The sequence below is a fragment of the Diceros bicornis genome, chromosome 4, assembly GCF_020826845.1.
Source record: "Diceros bicornis minor isolate mBicDic1 chromosome 4, mDicBic1.mat.cur, whole genome shotgun sequence".
Taxonomy (NCBI): domain Eukaryota; kingdom Metazoa; phylum Chordata; class Mammalia; order Perissodactyla; family Rhinocerotidae; genus Diceros; species Diceros bicornis.
Window position 1 is genome coordinate 33115848 of NC_080743.1, and position 25547 is coordinate 33141394.

At 35.1% G+C, this 25547-nt stretch overlaps 1 protein-coding gene across 2 annotated transcripts in view; it reads right to left on the reverse strand.

Annotated features, from left to right (window-relative positions):
• The window catches only part of DPYD (dihydropyrimidine dehydrogenase), a 776746-nt gene that overhangs the window by 585187 nt on the left and 166012 nt on the right, over window positions 1-25547 (reverse strand). For both annotated transcript variants that reach the window (XM_058538603.1, XM_058538604.1), the window contains exon 4: window positions 4318-4405. In XM_058538603.1, the coding sequence (XP_058394586.1) occupies window positions 4318-4405 (88 nt within the window). The remainder of the gene's footprint in view (window positions 1-4317; window positions 4406-25547) is intronic.

Below are 25547 nucleotides of genomic sequence, written 5' to 3' on the forward strand. Positions count from 1 at the left end.
TCAGAAACAAAAACAGAGTCTGCCAACAACATACCTGTACTGAATAAAAATTTAAAGTATTTATTCCAAGCAAAAGTAAACTCCTTTCCCTTGGAAATGCCAATGTGGAAAAAAAAAAAAGATTAGAAAAAGAATTTAAAAATTTGGCAAAAATGTGAATAAAGTTAATCCAACATTGACTAATAAAGCATTAACAATACTATCTCATCAAGTTTTAAAAAGATAGAATTAATATATATTATCTTATGAGATAAGAAGGAGCTAATTAGAAGTACTTACTCTATGCCACAAAACCCACTCAGATTAACACCCCAAATGGCAGAGACCCATACTATACAGCAGTTGTAAAATTGTGAATACACTCAGTCATAGAAAAAATATTTTTTTCACATTACTCAAAAATTGCCATCTCAACTGTAAAAGAAATTGACACATGAGTTCAGACTTTTTTTTTTTTAACCAAATGGCATATTCAACTCCGCAGGATAATGATTTGTTTGCTCTCTAGGAGCATAACAGAGATAGATTCAAAAGCTGTGTTCTCTTGAGCCCCATCTTATGACAGATAAGTAAGTTTCTGTCAGTCCTCTTGGAATGGATAGAGATGCTCACAGTTATCATCTAGCAATATAAGTGAGGGAACTAGCCTTGTGTACCAAAGGAAACCTGAAATTTTATCATCGCTTTTTTGTTTTATATATCTACAATATTCACATTTTTAAAAATTACTGGGTAATAAATTGTGGACTTCTTAATATCTTTTTCATCAATTTACTTCTCTATCATAATAGTGGAAGAAAGCCCAACAGACTTACAGAATAGCTTATGTATTTAAACATTAGTTTCTAGGCACTGTAGAGCCATTGAATTTTTTTGAACAAAGGAATAATATAATTAGAGCTATGCTTTTAGAATGTTATTCTGGAAATGATCAACATTTGCTAAAGGTATAAACCACTTAGCCATTGAAATTGAAAAGCAAACCCAAAAGGAGAATGGACTACATCTATTGATTGCACTTCTGCTTTGTAACATTTGTATCATTTGTATGCACGTGTATATATATAATGTGTGTGCACACACATGGACACACAAACATATACATATATCAAGACAACTTTTTTTTAAATAAAAATATTGTTGTCAATAGCATTTATCAATAAATTCTCCTGGTTAAATTTTGTTGCTCTTCTGACTTCTAGTTACTCTCAATAGGGATCTATGATAAAGAAGAGCCTTTTATTTTACATTGAGTCATTTAGTCAGCTTTTCTTTAATGTGTATTATTAAATTTATTTACCTAGATATAAAAGCCACAGAAATCTGAGCACACAGATTCTATAAAAAATGCAAATTAGTGGAAAAATCAGTGCTTTACAATTTAATGTAAAATTTTGAAAAGAGAAAATATCTCTGTTGTTTAAAATAAAGCATCATGAAATGAAGTAACATTTTTAAAAAGTCATTTTTTTCACTACATTTATAGATTGACCTCATGCATTCTTATATAAAGTACTGTTTTTTTCAAAGGAAAGCTACCAAGAAATATAACCTGGTATTCACAGTTTGATAAATCTGAAACGTGTACTTCCAATTGAGAGATACAATTGCAAACAACAGCCTGCACGAACGAAACAGAGAAAAACTGACTGAGGAGACACAATAGAATTGAGTGTACCTTTGGAAGCTAGAACTGTAATCCAGTTTGTAAGAAAATAAAGAATGGAAGTATTGGCCTAAACTCCACTGAATCACAGAAACCTAACACAATACAACACAAGTGACATCCTTTTCTCAAAGAGGCGCAAGGCTCATTGAGTCTGGCGATTCAATTACCCTCTCAACCTGGAAAGAACCCCCCTCCTGAGTTGAGGTTCACTGGCAGAGCAATGTGGGACAGCCTACATTGTACACAGCTGGTAAATATCTAAAAAGCTGCAGGCTTTAAAGAACAAGAATCTCTGACCTTTTATGATTGCTACAGTGATTCTTCAACAAAACACTACTTACAATAGAGTTCCTTAAATGCCTGGCCAAAGATTACATTTTCAATTAAATATCTCCAAAACCTTCTCTTCACATGGAAATCTGTTTAAATAAATACCTAAGTGCAATCCTTCATTAGGTAGTAAAGAATATGGGCAAATTAATGAAGCAGAAAGAAGTTTTCCCAAAATAAAGATGATTCACGCCTTGCTTAGACATTTTATAAACTTTTCAAAGAATACCATTATTCCCTTTTTGTCTCTTTTTTCTATAAATTTGCATAGACCTTGAATGAAAGGGGTATGCACTAATTGGAATCACAAAGTGACTACTGAATTCTGGAATACCTAGGGAAATTTTAGCTAGCATGGATCTTCCAAGATGGTCCAACATAATTCTATTATCTCCTCATGCTTGAAGTCAGGAGGGCTCCCTTGGATATAATTTTAGCCAAAACATCTTAGACTTCAAACTTTGGACATTTTGCTTCACTCCTTTTCACATGAGGTCACTATTAAACAAATAAGATTTCAAATATATGTTTCACATAAATTATTTATTTTCACATACAAGGCAAAGGTCCTGTGATGATAGATGTTTGGGATACTACAAAGTTAATAAATGAGATCCTTTCCAGAATTCATCTTCTTAATTACAAAACAAATATAAAGCATTGATGATTTCCTACTACCTATAGGATTAAGTCTCAAATACTAAGCATAGAATTAAAGTATTTTTACAACCTAATGCCAATCTAATTGCCTTGTCTCTTTCCCATCACGCATTTTCATATAATCTAGTCTCTATTCTAGCCACATTGAATTCATTACATGTCCCCCAACCTGCCATGCACACACCCACATACCTGCTTTTTCATATGCCAAATACTCCTCCTGGGTTGAATGGATTGCAGCACTAACCACACTGAATTACGGTTAGTTATTTTTATTTTTTTTTAAATAAAAATCTATGTTTTTGCTCATAGATTATGAACTTCTAAAAGGCAGGGTCATAGCAGGAACTCTATCTTGCCCAACACCTGCCACTGTGTTGGGTAGATAGCAGGTTTTCAATAAATAACAGCAGCTACAAAAATAGTAATCACTTGTATAGTATTTACTGTATTGAATGAATAGGGAAATTAATAATTCTACATCAACAAAATACTTGTTGAATAATTACTATGTTAGAGATTTTCACATACAAGTATTATTCAGTTTATACCACAACCTTGTAAGACAGATGCTCTCTTTCCTTCATAAATGAAAGTAAATAGATAAATAATTTTCTCTGGGTCCACAATAAATGGTCAATCTAAAAATTCAACCTAGACTTCAAAACCTAATAAATCTCACCAGGTAGATTAATACCATGCTCTATACCTAAGTAATAACCTTTAGTTCTTTTTAAATCCCAAGGCTATATAAATTGATTCTTTTTCTCCTAAAATTTCTTTTAATAATTGACATTGAGAAATGATCATTATATATAAAAAGGTACCTAGTTGTTGAAAGAGCACTTCCTGCATTTTTGCAGCATTTTAGAACATCAGTGTTAAACCTTGTGAAAAAGATTCTCTACATCCTGACGGGGAGACTTCCTTCAGCTTTTGCTCATTTGCTAAAGGACAAAACGCTGGGCTAAGAGTTCACAATGCTCCTTTTGCAAACAAAAGATTCTATTAATTAATCATTCAATCAACTAACCATTCACTTAGTGAATGAAAACTGTGCTTAGCCATACATTGATTAAAAAAAAAAAACTTAAAGATCAAAATTCCTTTTGTTCTACTCCTGCTCATAAAAGCCTGTTTTCTATTTTTCAATTTTTAGGGGGTTTTTTGGTTACAACTCTATCAGTTTCAACGAATTATTCCAAATCTTAAACAAATTAACTGAATTTTAGTACAAGGGAAAAGTCCATTCCCTCGATGTGTCTCATTGTGCCAGACTTAATACCAAAGCACATTTTAAAACAAACATATTTCACTTTGATAATCAATGACAGTTCCTATCTGTAAGCATTTAGCAAGCTTAAGCTAGAATCAATCAATTCAGTGAATGCCTTTGATTAAAAAATCATTAATTTCAACATAAACTAATTTTTAAGACAATAAACAATGAATATACACTTTCACAATAATCATAGCACAACTTGGAAGAGACTAATTAATAAAACGTGCCACATTTTCACATGCCTATAGAAATAATATTTTTAATACTTTAACCCAGTTTACTAAAACAAGCTTTGTGCTTTAATCACAGGTCATAATAGAGATCAAAATCAAAAGCTATTATTAATTTTCATCTGCAGAGCTAAATCTGAATTTACCTTGTTTGCAATACTTGTGATGAATGATTTGATATCTAGATTCGTTGGACAGCTTTTCTGACATGGGGCATCGGCACATTTCAGGCATCTAGGGAATAAAATAACTGGATTAAAGAAACTACAAAGGAATTGATATAATATTCTATACATTCTCTATTATACCCATACTCTATACCCATTCAGAGTTTAAGTAAGAACAAATAGAATTGTACTATTTTCAGGTACAAAATCTTTTTTTAAGCAATAAAGTAAACATAGAGTACCTGTGTTTCACTTTTTGCACAACTTCTGAGATGTACAAAATAGCACCACTCAGGCTAATAACTGCCCTTCCTCTTGGTGTTCCTCCTAGAGGTTGAGGATCATACTTATTAAAGATACATCATTTACTCATTTACTAAATCAATCTTGTTTTCATCCCTCGCTACACTGACCATGCTTAGAGAACGCAGACTTTTATAAGAGTTTTTTATGCCTTGTAGACCACAATTATTATACAAATGCAACGGTAAAGTCTCTCCTTTGACTTGTAACTCCTTTCTTCCTCCCTTACCCTCCCACTTTCCCTCCTGCCTTTCCTCTCACCTTCCCTCCCTGCCTCCTTCTTTCCCTCCCATCATCCCTCGCTCCCTCCAACTTTCTGATGTCTTTTAACCTACACACTATCCACATGGCGACTGGGCTTTGTAGTAGATGCTTCAGCGCACAGCCCAGATCCACCCCCTTCCAGACTGAAGCATTTATGCCCCCAGCTGCTGTGCCCTCAGCTGAAGAGAACAAGCTGAACCAAGGTCATGCTCCCTTTCCAGTGGCAGCCCACATCCAATCACAGGTCATTGAGCGGGTTAGAGGCCCAGTCCCCTTGCCCCACTTTGGGGAACAAGTCTGCAGGGATCCACTGTAGCCTTACTGCGGCTATGTCTGCCCAGTCCTGATTCCTTCACTCTCCTACAGATGATGGTCTTCAAATACACTTCCTGCCTACTAATCTGTCTCAGAATCTGCTTCCGAGGGAACTGACCAGAGACATGCTCAAACTTCAGTGTGCCTAAGAACCACCTAGGAAGTTTGATAATCATCTTGGTTTCCACAGAGGAGCCACTCACAAGTCTGAGTTATGGACCTGGGAGTCTGCATTTTGGAAAAAAACCCATTAAGGTGATTCTGATATACATAGTTCAATCCACACAGGGAAAATCACAATTCTATAATTACTACTTCAGGACTAAAACCACTGGCTAGAATGTACATTAACTTGTATATTTATTTGTTCATTTATTCATTCATTTAATAAACATTTAATGAGCCCCTGCTCCATGACAGAACCTGGGATACGAGATTATAAAAGCAGTGAACAAGACCACCATAGTCCTGCTCTCACGGACCTTGTAGTTTGGAGAAAGTATAGACATACTACAGGCAACTGTAGCAGTTAATGTGGTCAATGTGAATTTGGGTGAAAACAGCATGCTAAGAGAGCATACAAGAGGAACAGTAGTCCTGAAGGGAGAGAGTCAGGAAAAGCTCTTGGAGAGGAATAATACTTAAAGGGAAGCTGGAAGAATGAGTGGGCATTAGGGAAGCTAAGGAGGGTGGGATGTGGAGCACAAGGTCACTCAAGAAAATGGCCCAAGAATAGAAATAGTTTGTGCCAAGGCCTGGAGAGAAAAGAATACGATAGGGTAGGTGAACTAATGGAATTTGGTCTGACATAAAGTGAGAGTGGGCATAGAGAAAAATTAGGCTGGAGATCTAAAACTTAAGATATACCACTGTCACATTTGTCAGAAGACCATAATTCTCCAAGAATTTCACTGAGAATGAATCCTACATTGCTCAGTGACAAAGGTGAATAGCTAGCTCATTTTCTATCCACTTCCATGTGTAAAGACCTTCATTTCCTTCCAGAAAACAATACCAGTCTCCTTGTCATTCTTTTGTGGGTAGGAGAGTCCTCTTCATTGTCTGAACCAATTCCTCAGTACCTAATTAATATCTTGTTTTTAAATCTGATCTCTTTTCTCTGGTTTGTGCCCTTAGCCTTCTCTCTAAATTAAATTTTACACAATGAGTACCGAAGGCTTTTCATAATCAATTGTCCTCTCTGAAATGTAGTCATTAAACCTCTCCCCTATCATTTCTCTAAATGGCATTGTTAGATTCACATCTATCATTTAGTTGAATTCCTATCTTTTCATACTTATGATTTTTTTTTCCCTAAAACACTGTCACTGAGTTTAAAAAGAATTTCTTGAAGCTAAGATCAGCAGCACACATTGCATAACAATGCAAAAGGAGCATAATACACGGTCTATTTGGTCCTTGACGTTGAAATGAGGTGATACTTAGGTGTGTTATCCTCACATGGATAAATATGTTGAGCATTGATAATGGTTTGAAAGGATTTCCTATTATGTGATAAAATAGCTAAAAATTTAGCAAATAATAAGCCATCTTTTAAATATCTTCTAATTTATAAAAAAGTCATTTCAACAGTTTTTACAATAGCTGCCATTCCATTGGAATAAAGCAAGACATATATTTGTTTTTTATATATATATAGATATGTATAAATACTTATATCAAACATATAGATTCTGGCTATCCATAATGAAGTCACAAGTTTTCTGCTTATCTTTTTTCTAACACCCAACTTGAATAATAAGGCAATTAAAAAATAAAGTTATAATGTCAGCAGGTATGAATGAGCCAAATTAATGCACAGTGTATTTTTTGGTTCTTCTAGAGAAATCTTAAATTCAACATAAACAGATTCACTTAACAGCACTGACAATGTAAGGATTTTTAGTTGTGGTTATTAAGCCTCTTTACCAAATAATTCTCCTTTTATTATTGAGCTAGTTCACAAATAACAGCTGTTGGAAATGTCAGATGTTAATGAGGCAGGGCAACGCAAACCTGAATTGTAGCATTCTTTTTTTCTTTGGTGCCATGAATATGCCAGAATGGGCAGACTCTGATAATAATACCATCTTGCAATTCTCTAAGCGCTCTGCAGACTAAAGTGCATCAGGCTGCCATTAATCCCACTTATCACTCTGACAGCTCAGTAATTACACTACTGCTATAGCCAGGTAGTCCTAATAAAATATCAACCACTGCACTGGAATGCATACTGCTGAGATGTTTTATTAAACCTGGGGGGGGGGTTGATCATCAAGTGACATTAGTGTTGACCTATTTTTCTATTTGACAATAAATTATCCTTTGACCATGCCATAATAGATATTACAGAGTGCATTTACTGTACCAAATCAGAAAGGTACTGCATTACAATGATGTAGGCAAATGGTGTAAATAAAATAGCAGAAATGCATGTCAGAATGTTATTACCTAAATTGCTTTAAATGATTGATACCGTGAAAAATCACAGACACAGTACTTAAGGGAATATGTCAACAATTATTGTAAACCACAGTTCTACATAAATTTTTCCTTAGAAGTAACATTTAAATTACACTTGTTTTTATCTTCAGTCATTTAATTCCCCTTTTATGTTTCAAAGTTACTCTGTTATTAGACAGTTTATTTTTAAATGCATTCTAAAAGGGAAAGTTAATTCAGATAAACAATTATGTAATATTTTTCATCCCCAAATAATTACACTTTTACTAAGAGGAGTATATTAGATTATTTTTTAAAGCAATAAAATATCTTAGATTTTTTTACTAGTGATAAACTTTTTTCATTTCCATATTTAATAGACAACATAACAATGGATTTCATTAAAAACAAAATATAGAATCCTTAATAATGTTAATCCTTCATGATTCAACATGACCGTAAAAAATGTATGAAAACTAGTACTGCTACTAAGGGACAAAAACTGTTAAAGATATATTTATCCAGATCTTTCTCTAGGGAAAGAGAGCCACGATTCCTCGCCCCAAATATCCTTGAGGCTGGACAGTTTTACTCTGTAGTGTGACACCAAAAAATATTATAGTGACTAACGACATGAGCAACATTTCATTCTTCACACATCTGAGAACAGCCACCTGCTTCTTTTATTGTTAAGCATCCACAACAGTCAGAATTGTAACCCATGTTTGTTGAATGTTCTAATCCATGACTTTAATATTTTTTTATTTTATTTTTTTCTTTTTCTTTTTTTTTTTGTGAGGAAGATCAGCCCTGAGCTAACATCCATGCTAATCCTCCTCTTTTTGCTGAGGAAGACCGGCTCTGAGCTAACATCTATTGCCAATCCTCTTCCTTTTTTTTTTCCCCCAAAGCCCCAGTAGATAGTTGTATGTCATAGTTGCACATCCTTCTAGTTGCTGTATGTGGGACACGGCCTCAGCATGGCCGGAGAAGCGGTGCGTCGGTGTGGGCCTGGGATCCGAACCCGGGCCACCAGTAGCGGAGCTTGTGCACTTAACCGCTAAGCCACGGGGCCGGCCCTAATCCATGACTTTAAATAACAATTTCTTTCTCAGTAAAAAAAAAAAATCACACAAATCTATTTGAAAGCTGTAAAGCCTCATATTGTATTTATTGTCTTTGGTGTTTTGCTAGACTTTGGTTCAATCAAGTCAGCACTGTTTCATCAGGCTATGTATAATCTATACTAGTCCATACATAATCAGACTAGGCAAGTTAGTATTTATATTAAAAAATTAAAATATTTTCCTAATACTGATATTGTATTTCCTCCTCAGATCTTTGATATTTAGTACCTTTATTTGGGGCGTCTAACTGAGATGTAGCAGATGGGTACAGCATCTAATTTCCCTGCCCTATAATCACCAAAGTAGGCAAATATGTAGTCCAATATCCGTCCCCAACTGAGCAACATTTCTACCGAAACTGGGCAGAACGGAGTATCAGGTTGAATGGAAAGAGTGTGAATCAAGAATTGGAGGTTAGAAGTGTCATACATGTGTCTTGAGTTCTACAGCTTGCATCCCTTGTACCCAGATCCTGTCATAATAAAAGGACCTCAAGAAAGATGGTTGGTGTCTTTTAAACATGATGGCACTAATTACATGTGCTGATACATTAAACAGTCAAGAGCCATTCTCAGCTTCCAATAATGCTCTCCGCTTCTCTCAATATTCCATTAACAGCCTTTCTTATATACTTTCTGCCTCTCCTTCTCTGATTACACCACAGGTTCTTACTAGCTCAGGGGTATTTGGAACTAACTTTGAGTATTCCTAAATGCTTCTTGGCCCAGCTTCTACATTCTGCTGGGCTGGAAAACTATGGCAACATCATTAAAAGTAACTGAATTTTTAATGCTGTGCACCATTTGTAACCACATCAGTGATGTTCATGTTTGAAGGCTTTAATATTTATTTGAATTTATAGGTTAATACAAAAACATAATTTTTAAATAGACCTATTTATTTACTAGAAATTTCCATTTGCATATCACTGCTTCAAGACAATTCAAGAGGAACAAAATTTTGAACAGCACACAATTCACACAACTGATACTCAAAATATTTTTTTGGATGACCATGATCACAAGTCTGGGAATAAAATAGTTAAAAACTTTTCCACAATCTTTCTGTAGTTTCTGCCAGAGAATTATCGGGTTTCTCAGACACCAATAGACAAAATGCATATGTTACACTTTTTGCATATTTTGAATTAAATGAAGGGACTTAAATTTAATACTCATTTTTGATCTTCATATATAACGGATTCTTAAAAATTAATAAGACTGCTTTTATCTCCACTGCACAGATGAGAGTACTGAGGCTCCAGAAATCTCCCAGCAGTATAATGAGACCAGTGGCTAAGGCAGCTAAGGAAACTACTAGAATACATTCACCATTTTATACCCAGGACTATCCCATTCACATATGAAGACAGTTTAGAATTTTAAAAGGTGATGTTCTATTGACCTCATCTCTTGGCAACATCAGTGCCTCCTTGCCAGAGTAATTTAAAGACTAACAAAAAAAGCAGTTAAGAAGTCAGAGCTAGAAAAAGGCTACAGTATCATCTCTCCTGGAGTCCAATTTTAGCTTGAGAAAAAAAAGGAAAAGGTAGTCTTGACTGTCTCCTCAAGAGGCTTCTTAAGACAAGATGAAAATGTTAGGGTTTTACAGTATCGCACAATTTCAAAGCCTTACACAATCTTTGTAGTTGTTGAGGCACTACTTCATAAAATTAGGAAGCTAATTTTATTACTATTATAAACAACTTTGGTGTAGCCATTTCTATTAGAAAGATACTTTTATTAGCATATTCTTATCTTTTAAAAATTAAGTATGCTACAAAAACCTCAACAGCATATGAAAGCCACAAACTCACGTACATCTTGTCCTAGAAGCAAGTAAAATATTTCCATAAAAACTTAGTACATATCTCTTTCTGAAAAGTTTTAAACAAACATATTGTCCTATTTTACTACACAAAGAGAATAACATCATGAATATCCGAAAAATGCTGCTCTTAGATTTTTCTCTTTCTTACAACAGAAGATGAGACTGGAAAATAAGTTTTTGTCGTACAGAGGAGGAACAAGAGCAATGCTATGGAACCAGTGTACATTAATAATTGCATAAAGATTCACTGGAAGAAAATAAACACATATTATGCATATATACATAGGATAGAACTAATTAAGTATGAAAAGAGAACCAAGTACAACTAAAGGAAATCGGGTCAGTTCTTAAGGCTTTCAGAATCTACTGGGACTTTAAGATATTAGAAATAGAAATACTAAATAATAAGACAAGATTTAAATAACACTACCACAATAGTGTTGGAAAATAGGTTTATTTGCCAAATGAACGGTACTGATGATAATTATGCTGAGAATTATGGGGAAGAATGAGATCGCTGTAAGTTGCCACAGTGAAGGAAGTGTGCCCCCATTTCGTTTTTCTCTGTTATGAATTCATTGAAAAGGTACAAGATCATGACTTACAAACTAAGCTGTTGAAATCTAATAAAAAGTTATTATATTGCAACTATTAGAAGTAATTAAATATTACACATTTACAAGTTTTTTTTTTTAATATATCAATAATACAGAAACGGTTACACCAAAGTTAATGACAACAAATAAAAGTACTTATTAAATGTTTTCCTGTCCAGTACACATCTAGGCCCTAAAACCTCTAATATAAATATGTGCTCCCTGTCACTTGCAGCTACAACAGAGGTATGCTTTAATCACGAAAACCAGAGAATACCATAGATAAAAGCTCTGCTTAATGCCTTGGAGGGATGGTCTTCTTGGCAACACTCTTAGAAAACCATTCTTTATCCACCTTAAAGATGGTGTGGATTGAGAGTACTTAAACGGACTGACGAAGATGGCTAGATTAAAGAGGAAGATAAAGATCTTTTTTGGTCTGGCAGTAATGAGATAGTGATAAGCCATGTACCTAGGATAGGGTTCCTTGTGAGATCTGGCTATACTAATACAGCCAGCATAAACAAGTCAGATAATACATAGCATACAGGTATGCTGAGTATCCACCCAGACTTATGAGTATGCTAATGTTAATTAAGTGCTCAAATGTGCTTATCCAAAGCCTGTAAGTGTATTAACTCAGAAAGCATAGCATAGAGTTTATAAGAACAAGCTCTGGTGCTTGATTGCCCATAGTTAATTCTTGACTTCACTTTACTGGTTTTAAGACTTTAGGCAAATGACCTAACCTCTCTGGGCATCAGTTTTCTCAGATGAAAATGGAGGTGATAATTTGTACTTCAGAGGTTTGCTATGAGAATTTTTAAAGATTATATACTTACACTAAATAGTATGTACTTCTTCAGTTACTTAACAGGCATTCTCTATAATCCTCGAAATGCTCTGAAAGTTATGTGTTGCTTTCTCTAATGTGGAGGGGCTCAGCAAGGACTCATAGGATGTTTTACGGTTATTCAGATACATTAAACATAGCGGATATCTGACAAATATAAATATATGCTGTATGCTGTAAGTTTTCATTTTCTCCTTATGGAATTTCAGATGAAGGAAAAATTATTTCCGTCTCAGGAGAATCAGAGAAGCATTCTCAGACAGAGATACTTATGCTGGAAGCTGAAGAACAGCAGGATTTTACCATGTGGAAATGAGTATTCTAGAGCTGAACAATGAGAACAAGTTCTAGATGCTTATGTGGTTCTTCTCAGTAGTCCATACAGCAGCACCATGTACCACTGCACCATGTACATGTTAGCTGCCCAATAACATGGAATGAATGAATGAATGAAAGGAATGAGCAGAAAAGAAACTCTATTGCCTAATGCAATCCATTAAAAAAAAGAAAAAAGACTATGGGTTCATCCAGGGCAGAGATTATAATTCATCTTTGGTACTCAGCATCTATCCTGGTAGCTGGCAGATATATAGTCGCTCTTATATGTTTATGGAAAATTCCTCAGTTAGTCACTGTACTTCTTCAGAATCAAATCACTAAAACACAGCATGTCAATCTCATCAGTGATCCAATGCTGTTTACACAGAATCTTTTCTTCTTGAGGCTTCGAGTTGTTTCTCCATGCTAAGAGTATGAGGTAAAAATATTCTCTTCCTAAAAATTACTTAAATTCAAGATGATAGGTTGGACTACACAATATACTGTGAAGTTTGTGCTTTTGAAAATGGCTATATCCTAACTCAAAGCGTAACTGATCTTTATTACGGATGTGTAATTGAGTAAGTATCTAACTGATGCAATAAATGAATGTGAGAATCCACGTGGTAAAAGAGGCTCTCCTTCATTCCTGCTCCACACATCATCTCCTAGCACTTCTGTATTTTCAGTGCCCATGTTAGGCATATTTCTCCCTTCCCCTTTGCAAATGCTGCCACCTGGTGAGATGGCAACAAAGTATTTCTTACCCTCGGGGTAGGTAGCACTTTCCCCTGACAAAACATGCTATCTACGTATGAATGTAGTCTTTCCTTAGGTAACTGTTTATAATCAAGAAAATACCTATATTTTATATACCATTTTCATTTGAGTAAGTTTATATACACATGGTCTCCTTCATCCATAATAAAGATCAGTTACACGTTTAGTTAGCATGTACCCATTTTCAAACACCCAAGCTTCACAATACATTTTATAGTCCAACCTACATTTTTAATATAACTACAACAATCCATATGTAATTTTTTTTTTCAAACCAGCATATTGTTGCTCACCACAACTGTGGTTCCCCTCACATTCTAGACAGCCGTTACATGATGCTCAATATACTTTTGATCCTTTACAGATCTTATAGGGAACTGGGTGACAGTACTGACAGTTGTTATTATAGTTTTCCTACTACTCAATAATCTTATTTCACCTGGAGTATTTCCTCAGTCGTGTCACAAACTCTTTGATTTATATAGAAAATCCTTCCAAACTTCTCAAAAAAAAAAAAAATGACATTATTTTGTGTAGCATATCCACATGCTACGCAAATTATATTTTCAAATTTTGAAACATCTGTTGTATGTTTATCTTAACATCAATGTTACACCTTTAGGAAGGGTAACAAAAAAAGTAATACATATAGTCACAGATGCTCTAAAAGTAAGCTTTTAAGCAAATTTCAAAACTGAAAAAGCTGTATATTTTACGACATTTGCAGGCAATTTCAGAAATAATATAATAATAATAGTAATATTGATATAGATTTTTATCTGGTTTCTATTTTTTTTTTTTTTTTTTTTTTGAAAACGCAGGACATGACATTGTGAACTACTGGACAGTGAGACCCAGCTCCTCGGAGAAAGAAGGCACAGGCAGACCTGAGGAAAACCCGACAGTTGTGCATGTTTATTATTTTTGTGTGTGTGTGTGAGGAAGATCAGCCCTGAGCTAACATTCATGCCAATCCTCCTCTTTTTCCTGAGGAAGACCAGCTCTGAGCTAACATCTATTGCCAATCCTCCGCCTTTTTTTTTTCCCCAAAGCCCCAGTAGATAGTTGTATGTCATAGTTGCACATTCTTCTAGTTGCTGTATGTGGGACACAGCCTCAGCATGGCCGGAGAAGCAGTGCGTCGGTGCGCGCTCGGGATCCGAACCCGGGCTACCAACAGCGGAGCGCAAGCACTTAATCGCTAAGCCACGGGGCCGGCCCCATCTGGTTTCTAATAGAGACGTAAAAGAGAAACAAAGTCAAATAGTTAAATCCATAAAGAAAACAGGTTATTTATTATGACGCAATTCCTAAATTTATGGGATATGTTGATTATGAAAAAATAATATTTGGGTAAATATGTAAACCCACTTAAGGTCATGTGGACTAAGATTTGGGATAGATTTTACTTTATACAATGTTATATTATTTTTATTTTTTTTGCAAGGAGCACGTATAACATGTAATTTAAAAAATAAAGACTTAGATGTTGCTTGGCTACTAAAATTACATTATCTGGTTTAATTTTTATTTTTCTACTTTGGTCATTTGACTTGACCAGGCAAAAGAAAACCCACAATGCTCCCATATTTTCTTTTCCTCTCTCAAAAACCTCCGAAAGTGTTACAAAGGATCCAGTTAGGGGTTTTAATAGTATGGCCACAATGGAATACACTGCTGAGTGGTTGGTGGTTCACAAAGCTACCAGAACCAAGGATCAGGTCTGGCCAAAGAAATAATGAGCAAGTGACAGCACAAGTGCTGGGAGACTCAATGAAGTTAAAACTACAGTGGAAGAAAATACTTGGCCTTAAATTATAAGACAGCATTCGCCAGTAATAGAATTTAGAAACAAATAAATGTATCCAAATCTTAGCTATCTAGATATCATAGCACAGTAGGAATAATTCAACTCGAAATTATTTATTCAATATTTCTAAGTTCTAAGTTCTGTGCTGGTGAAGGCAAGGATTTACTGAAACTTACTTGGAAGACAGTAACTTAAAAATATACTGGACTTATTTCATGTATAAGAGATTTTTGTCTAGCTCTTTTTTATGAGATTTTTGTCTAGCTTTTTTTTATTTTTGTAAGTGCAGCGGTAATTGCAATTATTTTAGGTGCTGAAAGGACACATTTGGAGACCAATAGCCAGATCTGGATCTTCTTCCTATTACAAGTGTTGAGTTTCATGTGTGGAGCCTGCACAAGTTTATCTACAAGTTTACTCCACAAAAATGATGCCACTCCCTCTTTTTTTAAAAGTAAAAAGTAAATACTTCTCACACTCTTTTAATTTAAATTAAATTTATTCATTTCTTTAACTTAGCTAAATCTCTGTTGATTACTCCAAGTAAAAGAAAAATGTATTCAGCACAAATTTTTTTAAAGTGTTTTATGCAATCCTGGAGATCTTTTGAAAACCTGTAACTGATCATGACATTCTCCTGCTTAAAGGCAGAGTTTTGGCACAAAATGACCGTTGAGCCTTGGCTCCTGCCTATTTCATTCCTACAGCTGCAGTTGCAACACCTGCCCCACACTAGAACCCTGCTGTCCTTCGGTGAGCAAATCAAGTCATTTTCAACCTCCATGCATTCCAACATGCTCTTCCCCTGCCTGAAGAGCCACAGCTCGCCTCAGAGCTCAGCTCAGGAGTCTCTCAGGGAGCTCCCTGGTTCTTGCCATTCTCATCTCCCAGAGCACCCTGCGGGTTCCTTTATCAAAGCAATTATCACATTGGACTGCAACAGCCGATTCACTTTTCTGGTCTCTCTCCTATTTCCTCCTCCAGTGAGAAAATGGGTGGGTTCCTTTGTGTTTAGCATTAGCCTGCGAGGAAATAAATTAATTTGAAACTGGATGAAAAAGACAGCCAGAATTTGGGGAATACTCCAGTTATTGCTTTTAATGTTTGGGAAAAAATATTTTTTTAATAATTGCTCTTCAAACGTACATAAATAATACACGTGTAAAAAATTATAAGTATAATAAAAATATTTATATTTGGGTTCATTTATTTAATAAATATTTATGTAGAGGTTGCTATATACTAGCACTATTCTATGTGTTTTACAAATATTAATTCATTTAATCTTCATAATCACTTGATGAGGTAGATATAAATATTAACTCACTGTATCTTTATAAGAACCAGATGAGGTAGATACTGTTGTTTTTCTCATTTTAAAGATGAAAATATTAAGGTGCAAAATTTTTTTCTTTGATTTAGATATGAAATATTCTATTACCTATTTCTGTCATTCTGGTGATCATTAAGTTAACAAAAATCTCCTAACGGTCTGTGATTCCCAGTTTTCTCCTCTACTTCATTCTAAAATCCTAATGGTATAAGGTGATGTCAGGACTTGCCTCACAGTTTGTGAAAACCAGATTCAGGACTCTTATCCAGGTCTGACTTACTGCAAAGCCCAACCTATGGGTATCATCATTTCATTTCTGCAGTAACTCTCATGATACCAAGTAGCCCTATAGAACTTGAGAAAGTTTTCTGGTATGATACCTTAAAGCCATGCATGTTACAGTCATTATTATACAATCTATTCCATAGATGGCTGCCTTAAAAAGCAATCTAACAAAACTCTTCATATATTTTACAAGGTACCCAGCAATAATACTCGCAGATCATGTTATTCTTCACAAAGCATTTTCTTATATGTAAATTACCTATAGAAATCACTAAGATCAATCTTTCTAGTAGAAATACCAGACAGATAAAATAAAAGCAATTAGAAACAATCTATAGAAATATCACAAATATGAATCATAGTAAATAAAATAAAAATATATTCCACATCTATAATCATGTCCAAGCCTAAAATAATTCCGTCACTATACAACATTTGGAACGTTATATATTGCACCAAAAAAGTAGTTAAAACTGAATTGTCTCCATTAAAGCTATTATGGAGACCACTATTATTTCCCACTAGGTTTTGTATGAGGTGACTTAGACACTATTTCAGTCCTTAGGAGTTTAATGCCTAAGAGTCAACGCTGACATTGCACACACACGAAGAATATGCAGAAATTTCAGGAAATTAATGAATATGGGAGAAAAACAGATAAGAATATAAATGTTTAATCTTCTCAATTTAATTCATATCTTAAGGTGGACCAAGGTTTCAGGCAATGGGACTGTTTGGAAAATGAACTAATGTGACAATGATCTGATCATTAAAAAAAGATTTTTGAAAAAATGAGCCTAGAAGCCAAAGGACACAATATTCAGAAATAATATCTTGAACATAGTCATCAAAATTAGCTGCCTACAGCTTAATAGCATTTAAATTCTAAAAAGACAAAAATAAAAAAGCTAAGGGCAAATAATACATCCTTTTGTAGAAATGGAAAATTGATCAACTGTGCTCCTAATGAAACGCATTATAACACTGACAATGCTGTCATAGTATGTCACATGCACCATTAAATTTAAGAAAGCTGAATGGAGAATTTGAGTGAAGGTATTAGAACTTAAATGTGTTTGTGGTTTGTGGAATCTTAACACACTATTTCCTTTGTTCTTTCAGTCTCTTTACTTTCCTCCCTCTTCAATCAACAATTATCTTTAGAGCACTTATTTGATGGGGATTTTGCTAGGTGATGGAGATATCAAGATGAGTAAGACACGGGTTCTGCCCTCAAGAAGCTCACAGCGGAGAAGTCAGACAAATGAATACACATCCTCAGATGACGTGAAGGTGTGGTAGTGGAGAGGTGAGAGACGAGGAGTGGACATACTTGCCCCGAGTTTAGAGGTGCCCCCATGTGTTCATTCTTTTATCTTCAATGACTAGCATAATGCTAAAGACATAATGAATGGATTTGTTTCTTCAGAGGGTTTGTGTGTGTGGGTGTGTGGGGGTGTGTGTGTAGGTGCGTCCTGTGGACAGGCTAGATGCAACAGGGCTTGAGGAAGATACAGAATGTGAGGAACTGGAAATATTTATTACTATCTACTAAAAGGGGCATAGAGCTCTCTGTCCAACTACTTTTAGATTCACCTCGACGATAAACAGATTATTTCTTTCAACTGACCTCTCTTCTTTTATCCATATACAATCCCTTAGGTACCCATCACAACACAATACCATAGGAGACAATATAGTTTGATGGATTCTGGATTTAAATCCAGCTCTATCACTTATTAGCTTTGTGTTCTTGTAAAAGTTATTTAAATTCTTTGTGACCCCAGCTTCCTCATCCAAGTTACTAATTGTAGGCTAGACATCATATGATTATAGGGAGGATTAAATAAATTAATACATGTAAAACATTTACATATAGTGCCCTATAGTAAGTGCTCAGTAATGTAAATCATTGTTGTAAATCATTTGTATTATTATCTAGGAACAATGGAGAATACAACAGAGCAAATGAGCACTGGTTTCCAATAGCCTTGGAAAGCACATGGTTACGGTGAAACTGTAAAATAATGACTACCACATAGGTTACTGTGAAAATTAAATGATATGATTATGAGGAGCACCAACAATGTCATGCTCATAGCAGCTGCTCAATAAATGATAACTGGAAAACATTTTGAAAAATATCTTAATCTAAGCCAATTCAAGGGTGTTTGTGGAATACAGAAGTGAAGTTGTATCATTTTGAATAAAAATAAAATGTGTAACTATGAGAGATCACAAGAAATAAAATATGTAAGATGTGTCATGTGCATCCATAAGCTTTCTAATGAAAATAGCAGCAACACCACCAAGCCAAACCTAAACTGATGTCCACAGACGTACCGCCAGCATGATGAGTCACACTTAAGAAGTGACTTGGCAATCGTTACCTCATTTCTCCAAATGACCTCCGCTTCAGTACATTATTAATAGTTTTGATGGGACTGCTTCAGTAACCAAGTCTTTATTTCGGTAGTTAGGGTAGGCAAATTTATATGTCAACAATGAAAAGAGGTATTGGAGCCCAGGGTGGTGGAAGTAGACAGCGAAGAAAATGAATCTCCCTTTGTCAAGGGAAGCTCTCTCATAGAGGTATAATTTTTCGCCTCTTTTCTTTTCCACATCTAAAACGGATATTTTTCCAACACATAAATGCATTTCATATAAAGAGGCACCTAAATGTTCTACTTTAAGTAAACAAAGAGAGAAAAAAGAAATTTATTAAAAAAATAATTTTAGAGAATAAATTTTTCCTATGTACTAGCTTTTCATTCAAGCTGTGAAATGTCCCACCTGCTCCCTTCTTGATATTTTTTTAAGGTGAACTTTTCAGAACAATGCTACCGAGAGGAAATTGCTTTGCAATCTAGAAAGATATTAATCTGTTCCTCCAGCATAGTGGGTGCATAAATCTTTTTTTTAGTGAAGAAGTGTTGTTAAAGTTCTATATATAAGGCGACAGTACAGTATTGATTTTGGTAATGCTAATACAAAAGCAGTACTACTATTAAACATGCTATATTCTTTCCATTTTCCTGCCTTTGCTCTTGCTTTTCCCTCAATACAAAAATGCCTGACTCCTCACTCATACTCTTCATCTGGCAAATTCCTGGGCATCCTTCAGGATGCAGCATAGAAATCATCTCCTCTTGAGAAGCCTTCCTCAACTACCCCCCTCCCCACTTAAGGGTTATTCATTTACTTCTTCATATCCCCACATTTTTCACACTACACTATTATTATTTTTTAAACTAACTGTATCCTCAAATAGCTGATAGGTCCCAGGAGGACATTCATTCCTTCAACAACATGGGTTGAGCACCTGCTAGGTGCAAGGCCATGGGGAAAAGGATGGCACGTAAAGCAGACACAGATACTTCCTTTCTGTAGCTTAGGGTTCAACAAACAAACATTTCATTAGAAACTAAGATAAATTATGATAGCACAGAGCAGTGGTATCAGGGGATCAGGAAAGTATTCCTGCCATCTCAAGGATGAGTAGGAGTTACCTAGAGTGAGGAGAGAAAGGAGGAGGCAGAGGAAACGGATGTGCCAATGCCATGAGATGGCAGGAGGCTCAGTAAGTTGGAGGAAGACCCTGGCGCCTGGAGCAGGAAGTGAGGGGGAGGCTGGCTGAGAAGGGTGGGAGACTGCTGATTCAGTCTGGTACTATCAGCAGGTAGCCACATCAGGTGCTCAAGAAACGTTTGTTGAATAAATAAAGGAATAATAATAATGATCCAAAGAGGACTAGACACTTGCTTGGTTTTTGAGGGTTTGTATTATTCCTATCTTGGGAAAATTAAAATTTTTACAAGGTAATTTACTTCCCATTACTACAAACAGGAATATTTTTGCCTTGTTAAGACGTTCCCCTTTTCACATATTTAAAAATAATTTACAGAGCTATAATTCAGTGTTAAATACAGTATATAAAGTATTTATGATGCAGCTAACTTGAAAAACGGGCATTTTACATACATCTGCTTCCAGAGGAAATATTTATAATATTTGCAAAGTTTCACTGTGGATTACAAAGGGATGTGAATTGTATAATCTCTTCAGGAAAAAAATGATGATCATTTCGCACATAGCCTTACCAAATGAATGCCCAAAAAGGCAGCTTGGCACTAACCACTTCTTTTGTCTGCACTACTGAATTCCCAGAATACACACTGCCCAAGAAAAAGGAACACCTGGCCCTGATTGATTATCTCATTTATAGACATCTCCCATCACAAAGTGATTCAGTCATGAGGCAAAGATACCTAAAAATAAACTCTCAGGGGAAGACAGATTCAAGAATCTAACCTGCAACTGTCCCTCTGCACTGAAAAAACATTCAGGAAAGAGTGCTTTCTGGCTCCTATTCTATTATCGACAAATTACGTAACCCTGATCAAATCATTTAACCTAATTAGGTCTCAATTTTCTTATCTTTAAGGAATGGGTATATGACCAGGGGGTCTCCAAAGTACCTTTTAACACAAAAGGGCCATCATCTGACATCCTTTTCACACATTTCTCAACTGTTACGAGATTATGACAGTAAAAATCTTTAAAAAAAACAAAAAGAAAAAGAACTATGTTCAGTTTGCAGTTTTGGGGAAAGCCAATAAAGAATCACCAAAATTTTAAACTCTAAACATTTTCTTTAAATGAGAGAAATAAATCTTTCAATAAATGGAGCATAGTTTGAACCTAATAGTGAGACTTCTAAAATTTCATTAACAGTGTGGAAAACCTTATTTTAAAAGCAATATGAAGAACTTGAAAGAAATCCAATCCACAGCAATAAAAATGGTAAAATATTTGACAACCCTGATCTGGTCCAAAATGTTCGGCCACATTAAGTGATGAGGCTATAGAATGTTTCCAATTTCTCCACCCTGTATTTCTTGGCAGTCTGACTTCATTTTGGAAAGGAAAGCTATTTAATTCCATTTTTAAGTGTTAGGAACTAACCTCCTCTACCTACACTACAGTCAGAAGTTCCCATTTATTTCTATCTACATCATGCCATTTTAGCTTCCTGCACAGGAAATATCAAGGTCCTTTCTAGAAAACGGATCAAAAAACACTGGCGGGGGCCAGAAAATATGGGTTTATATCCTGTCACTGCCATTTGGAGTCTGTAGGGCTTGGATAAGCCACCTCATCTTTCTATGTCTAACTTTTTCCATCTGAGAAATGAGATAATACCTTAGAATCATGAGAATTCAATAGTGTACAAGAAATGCTGAAGCACAAGTAGCTATTGAAAACACACTTGTGCATTCACTTAGACATTCTGTTTGCTGTTGTTCATACTTATCTCACCAACACCTCACCTGGAGCACGCCTCTCCAGGCCTAAGTCTTTCGGCTTGTGTTTCACTAACTTGCTGCCCAGGACATAAGCTAGCATCACTGAATCCCACAGATATGAACCTTTGCTGGGTTGGTATTCAGAAATATTCCACTAACTTTCCTAAAGTCCTAAAACTCCATAACATCTGTTAACTTACCCATTATGTCAGATTTTTTTTATCACTACTGTCCTGTCTCTCTCCCTGTTTCTAGTCTTTGCTTCTTAAAATTGCCAAAATCCTGGCTTTTGAGTCTTTCACCGCCTAATTGGCTTTTAATATTATGCTTATCTACTCTTAGGTAATCCAACAAATTTATCCACGTGGCCACTTTTAATCTCACAACTCTCTGATATTTCCTTTCTCTCCTAGCCATCAAGTTATATAATAGTAGAAAATAGCATTTACCCAAACTAGCATTGGTATATGTTTCTTAGAAGACAAGTAATGAACTACATTTTTGTATAATACTGTGTAGAAACCAGTACATATGATTTTTCTAAAAACTGTGTTTTGTTTTAGATGAATATTTGTGAGACACACAAATTTTACACTGCATTGTCACCTTCTACAATCTTTTATATATACATATAAATTTTTGTATTAAGGCCACAGTCCTAAACTGAGATGCTATTAAAAAAAAAGAAATGACTCTAATTTATTTCATTTGTTTTAACAATAACTACATGTTTATCAGGCATTTTCTACGTACCTACCATGTGACAAACACCACACTAAGCACCAGAGTTTCAAAGACAAATAGAATGTGATCCATGACTTTAAACAATAACAATATTGTTGGGCAGCAGATACTTAAACATCCAACCATGGGTGTATAGGATGTGATAAATTAAAAGAATGTACAAAATGCTCTACAAGCATAACGAAAGGAATGATAACTTCATAGTGGGGAGAATCAAGAAAAGTGTTCTGTGGACAGTGGCATTTGACCTGGTCTTAAAGATTAATGACTTTGACACAGATTACTGCCAGAGCCACCAATAAAAGACACGATTCTAGATTCCAGATCAAGCACGTTGAGATCCATATTGAAGCAACCATGGAATTGCTAGATGGCAAGGGGAGAGAGTTCATCAAGAGAACGACAAATAAGCACAGCAATCACTCAAGATGCACAGATATATAAAATCTCTAAAAACAGACAAAGAAAGCTCACATTCAAAGACCGCCAGTAATCAGGAATTGAATTTATTACAAAATAAAAATAATAGAGTAATCTGAAATTTTCTTTAAGAGTACTATGTTTATAAGCCTCAAAATAAAATAAAAGAAAGGAGTAAATATGATCCCTTAAAAATAAAATAAGAATGTATGCAACCAAAACAAGCAAAAATGAAAGAGAAATGGGAGGATATTAAAAAGAAACAAATAGAAAATTTGGAAATAGAAAATTTGGTCATTGAAATGAAAACATAATAGATGGGGTACATTCTAGAGTGGACACAGAGAGAAATTTAGTGAACTGTAATATGGTACTAGATAATTCGTATAAAATGCAGCACAGAGTGACAGAGATTAACACATTTATATTCTGGGATAAGGAGTTTAGACATCATTGTGTTGTGGATAGTGGGGAGTCATCAAAAGTTATTATTCAGAGGATTCTTCAGGAACTCAATTCTAGTGTCAGAAGAAAGAATGAATAATAGGTTACTGTCATATTTCTGCCAAGGCATGATGAAGTCATGAACAAATAGGCGGTAGAAGGAATAGAAAGAGACCCATTATTTTCCTAATTTTTCTCTGAGTTCATTAAGTTAGTTTCTACATTTAAAAATTTCTTAGGTTAAAAAACTTCTTCAGTTATTCTCTGAAACCTCTCCTCCTTGGCCTCAGGAGGAGGCCTGTCTTTCTCCACATTTATTCCTATTTCCATCCTTCCAATTCACCCAGCATAGAGCCTCATTATTATTCACTGGCTAGAGTATTATTTCTTTTCAAAATGATTGTATGTCTCCACTAAGTTTCAAGCATGGCAGTCACACTATTTCCAATAACTGCCAAATCAAGTGCAGACTCCTGAAATAAGATAATAGAAATAGAACTGTCTTAAAAGTCAAAGGGATCTGGGTTCAAATTCTGTCTCTGCTACTCATGTGACAAGTTACAACTGCTGTGAGCCTCAGATCTGCAGAAGTGGAATAAAAAGCCCCGATTACAGAGCTATTAAGAAGACCAAAGAAGATTAAATATCTATAGAGGATAGCAAAGTGTTTGCAATATAGTAAGTGCTCAGTAAACGTTATTTCCTCATTCCTACTAATACTCAGCAGGAAAGGTATTCTCTAACCTTCCTGACTAAACAATAAAGAAGAGACCGAACCTTCAAGTGCACCTCACCTTTCTCTGTTTCTACATCTGGTTAAACTAATTTATTGACACAACTGCCTCCCCCACTAATCTGTAAAATCCTTTCAGAGCAGTGCCTACTTCTATTCCTTTCTGTATCACTCTACATCTAGCACACTGGCACAGCTAATAGTAGAGGCCTAATAAATGTCAGATGAACAAATTAACGTAGGTACAGTCTAATTTATCTTCCACTCACTGTCCCTACGTGCAACCCATGCTTTTTTAAACTGCACAATACGGACTTCTTAAATTACCTTGACATTTCTCTTCCTCTTTTGTTCTTCTATCATTCCCTTCAGCTTTCCTGGCAAAAGCACATCCAATCTGCCTCTTCCACTGTTTTTCTGCATTATCTCTCTAAAAACTAACCCATCCCTTCTCTGAACTCCTCAATCCAGAAAGAAAAGAGAAAGAATCTTAACTACCTTGTCCAATAATATATTCTGTTCCTTAGCCTAGCTTCTCACACATAGTAGGAGCTCAAATTTGTTGAAGTGACTTGAATAATCTTGCCTGTTAATTAAAAGATTTTGGCATAGCCGTAGAATGCATCACATAAAAAGGTAATGATAGTTTAAATTATTATGATTTATTAATTTGATTACTTTGATTTATACCAGGGAACTTGAAATGAGAATTTAGAAATCCAGAAGGATATCAAGATTCTCAATATTCATCCAAACATCTATTATGAATCTTATTTCTCTCTGAAAGTAAAGCTTCATACCAGCCTAATTAGCATGCATTTATTGTGTGTGCAAACATCCTCAAGGACTTTACTTTTTTTTCCAGTCAGTTCATAATTGTTTGTACTAATAGCTACTACATATTTTATTAACTTAGAACGAACATAAAGATATCATCATTATATTAAAAAATAATAAGAGAACACTGCTGACAATCTTTTGAGGTAAGATGGAAAGCATGAGAAAGAGTGGAGGAAAGGAGAATAGGACACAGGAAGGAAGAAGTGGCAAAGCTGAGAAAGAAGGAAAAAAAACAAAAAGAAAGAATTAAAAAAAGAACTGATGAAGGTGTGAAAAAAATAAAAAGTAACCGTGAAATAAGAAGGAAGAGTACAGAAAGAAAGGAGAGAAAAACAAGGAAAGAGAAGAAAATTAGAGAATACAAAGAGGAAAAAATATTAGATGCACAGGTATTTATTCTATATCTCGAATATAAAACTCTAGCATTACAAAGTGAAAATACAGTACAAGGTAAAGTGCCTCATGC